Here is a 3,769-nt window from a genome sequence, read left to right as displayed (position 1 = left end):
ATTATAAGATGTTTATTCTTAAATCTTGAATGCCAATATAATAACAATGTGAATCGAGCCACGCTCGTAGCGAAATATTACGAATCAATGATAATAACAGTAACCGGCAGAAAATATGTAGTTACCGCGATTGTATAAGATAATACTATATATTCCGCCTGAAATTGACAGCAGATACCACGAGAATAATAGCCTATACAAATATTGAAATAACTGAAAGCTCATAATACCCACTTAGGACTGCTAACGCTGACCATTTTCTTCGAACATTAAATGCTTACCATACCATAACATCTGAAGAAAATGAACTTGAACCTCGAAAAGCGAGTGTTTAGTTGTCGTTTATCGGTTCGAAGTGAAAGAGCTTATGAATATCAACGCGATTTATTTTAGACAGGTGCGAATGGGCCGAGAGAGAGATCGAAACGTAAACAAGTATGGCGAGCGCCAGCCCACGTCCCATGCGCCAGTCACGCCGCTTGGCGCGCACGGTCAGCTGGCGCCGGCAGGGGCGCTCACAGGCACCTGGCCCAGTGGGGTCGCAGAGGCGGTCCAAGTAGGGGGCCTCGGGGCGGCCTATACACAAACACAACATCTCCCCCTCGAGACAACAGTCGTGAAACCGCCAAAACACAACACTGCACGACGTTGTCTCACTCCTCATACGAGGTCGCACCCCAACAAACGAACAGACGATCGGGGCTGGCACACACGACTGCTGCGACTCATGGCGGCGGGCGCTTGTTCCGGCGTCCGCAGCGGGCGCGCCCGTTGTCGCCCGGGAGGTCACCGGTAGGCGGCGCTCCGGTGTCGGGTGGCGGCCACGGATCACAGCCAGCGGCGTCTCCGGCCCTCCCCTGAACCGGGTCCACGAGCGGCGCCAGACACGCGTCATCCTCAGCACAGTCGGTCTGTCCCATGTCCGACTGCAGCGGCGACACGGCGTCACTGACGACCTCTTCTCTGTCCCTGCTTTGCGTCGGCGGGCCTCCCACCAGCGGCGGCGAGGCTCCGTAGGCGTCATCAGTCTCACCGGGTACGGTGGGCTGTGTCACGGAACAGTCGGTTTGGCCGGTGTCCACCGGCGGCGGTGACACGGCGGGGCCGGCAGCTGCACCTGGGGCCGTGCTCAGCGTTTGTAGGCCTCCCGCCGGCGGCAGCGAGGCCCCGTGGGTGTCGGCTGGCCCGCTAGACTGCCCTGCGGTGGACTCAATCTGGCCGGTGTCCGCCGGCGGCGACGACACGGCGGGGCCGGCCGCTGTACCTTGGCCCGTGCTCGGCGTTGGGATGCCTCCCACCGGCGGCGGCGAGGCTCCGTAGGCTTCAGCGGCTCCGGCCGGGCCTGCGGGCTGCGCCGCAGTACCCCCGGGTTGGTTCGTGTCCGCCGGCGGCGGCAACACGGCGTCACCAGCGGTTTTGTTTCCGTCGCCGGTCCGCGTTTGTAGACCTCCCGCTGTAGGCTGCGCTGCGGTACAACCAGCTCGGTCCGTGTCCGCCTGCGGCGGTGACACGGCGTTATCAGGGGCTGCCTCTCGGTCCGTGGTCTGCGCCGGCCAGCCTCCCGCCGGCGGCGGGCAGGCTCCGCGCGCGCCAGCCGGCTCGGTGGGCTGCGCCGCGGCACGCCCGGCTCCTCGGCCCGTGTCTGCCGGCGGCAACGACACGGCGGCGCCGGTGGCTACCGATGGGCCTCCCGCCGGCGGCGGCGAGGCTCGGTACACTCGGTCCGTGCTCCAAGTTGGGATGCCTCCGGCCGGCGGCGGTGAGGCTCCGTAGGATGCGGTAGCTCCGACCGGCTCAGTCGGCTGCGCTGCAGTACTGCCGGTGCGGCCCGTGTCCGCCTGCGGCGATGACACGGCTTTGTCAGGGGCTGCCTCGACGTCCATGGTCTGCGCTGGCCAGCCTCCCGCCGGCGGCGGGCAGGCTCCGTGGACGTCAGCAGCGTCACTCAGCTCGGCGGGCTGAAGCGCAGTGTGCCCGGCTTGGCCCGTGTCCGCCGGCGGCGGCAACACGGCGGTGCCGGCGGCTACCGTTACTGGCGCCACCACCGGTGAGTCGCGTACTTTCGTCGCTGCAGATGTCGCCACTGGACGATCAGCCCTCTGGTGGCACACAATCTCAAAATGCCCCGGTTCGCCACACGCACGACAGATGGCGCCAGCGGCGCGACACGTGTCTCCGCCGGCGTGCTGGCGACGGCCACAGGCAGGGCAACGATCAAGAAACTGATGATCTGTGGCGGTGGCGGAATGGGCGACACTCGGCCGCCTGCGCCTCTTGTAGGCCGGCAGGCGCGCCGCGGAATGTCCCTCGTTGCCGCGGAGGTCTGGGCACGTGACACGGGCACCATCGCTCGCCCGACAAACGTTCACGGCGTATTTGAGCGTCAGCTCAAAGTCCTCCAGCCTGCGGCTCACCGCTCCTAAATCACTGTCGTGAACACTGCACTCGGCACGGTCGTGGCACGTCGATGCCGACTTCGGTTGCGCGGTCGGGGTCGCCGACACCGGCAGGCAGACAGTCCGGCGGGCGGCGGCAGCTGGTCCAACGGATCCATCAGCGCCTCGCTCAGCCCCCGACTCTGACACTCCGGTCGTCGCGTCCGTCCCCGCGGAGGGCTCCCTGGTTAGAAGCCTCTCCAAGCGCTCCAGGCGCTTGTCGGCGTCGGCGGCTCTCTTCACTTGCCTCTCCAGCAGTGCCGTCAGTTCTTGAATGATAGTCATCGCGGTATGCTCAATCACGTATTAATTTACAAAACCGACCGCGCCATGTTTAGTTGTCGTTTATCGGTTCGAAGTGAAAGAGCTTATGAATATCAACGCGATTTATTTTAGACAGGTGCGAATGGGCCGAGAGAGAGATCGAAACGTAAACAAGTATGGCGAGCGCCAGCCCACGTCCCATGCGCCAGTCACGCCGCTTGGCGCGCACGGTCAGCTGGCGCCGGCAGGGGCGCTCACAGGCACCTGGCCCAGTGGGGTCGCAGAGGCGGTCCAAGTAGGGGGCCTCGGGGCGGCCTATACACAAACACAACAGCGAGTTGTCCAGTTTCAGTCTCAGTTTGTGCGGTACTGGGATACATTCATTATCAGTGAATCAAATAAAAATTGTCCGGGGCATCATGCTGTGATTATATGAACCCGTTAATATGTATAAAATCTAGTTATTGGCCAAACGTAACGGCCACGGACCGTAGGTTTACGACCCCGAAATTTAGCGAAATGAAGTACAAGTTCAAGCAGTTTCAATAATGCTGGTGCGTGGAGTTGAATAGTGATGTAAACGTGGCCACAGTCTACAAACACGATAACAAAGATCGATTGCGCTTCGCTCAACCAGAGCCATGCTCGTTCTTGCTCATGAAACAGTGCATCCCCATTAAATGAAAAGTCTGAACGAATGCATTCAGGTTCCTACCTCTGAATCACCTTATATTGAGATCCGTTTCTTAACAAGAACACAAACGCAGCCCATCAATTTGTCAGTACTAAGGCAACAGCGTCTGACAAGTGACAACGCATCAAATGGCCAACTTCTGACACTATCTACCAATAAGGTTACGGCAATAAAATTGCATTGCAAAATGCAAATAATATTGCACCATTTCCAAGCGCAGCTTGAAACCTAGTGCGACCAGCTAGTGTCATTTTCACAACCAAGTGCAACCAGTTAGTGTCTCGAGACACATTCCAACTGCATAGATACCGCAGTAACCCATTAGGGGCGAAAGGAAACACATGATTTGTGTACGACCAGCGTTCTGTCAGCGTAC

General features: G+C 59.8%; 1 protein-coding gene across 1 annotated transcript; it reads right to left on the bottom strand.

The window, feature by feature from the left end:
* Positions 1–725: 725 nt before the first annotated feature.
* Positions 726–2,720, bottom strand: LOC122374211 (protein transport protein SEC31-like). Its single transcript, XM_043352820.1, has 3 exons — positions 2,364–2,720; positions 1,745–2,186; positions 726–1,342 (listed from the first exon to the last, which is right to left on the bottom strand). Exons 1-3 carry the CDS (start codon positions 2,718–2,720, stop codon positions 726–728), a joined length of 1,416 nt encoding a protein of 471 aa, XP_043208755.1.
* Positions 2,721–3,769: the final 1,049 nt, after the last annotated feature.

This window comes from Amphibalanus amphitrite, unplaced genomic scaffold (assembly GCF_019059575.1).
Source record: "Amphibalanus amphitrite isolate SeventyFive unplaced genomic scaffold, NRLGWU_Aamphi_draft 001620F_arrow, whole genome shotgun sequence".
Classification (NCBI taxonomy): domain Eukaryota; kingdom Metazoa; phylum Arthropoda; class Thecostraca; order Balanomorpha; family Balanidae; genus Amphibalanus; species Amphibalanus amphitrite.
Note: the sequence above shows the minus strand (reverse complement) of the source record. Positions and strands in the feature narration are given on the sequence as shown.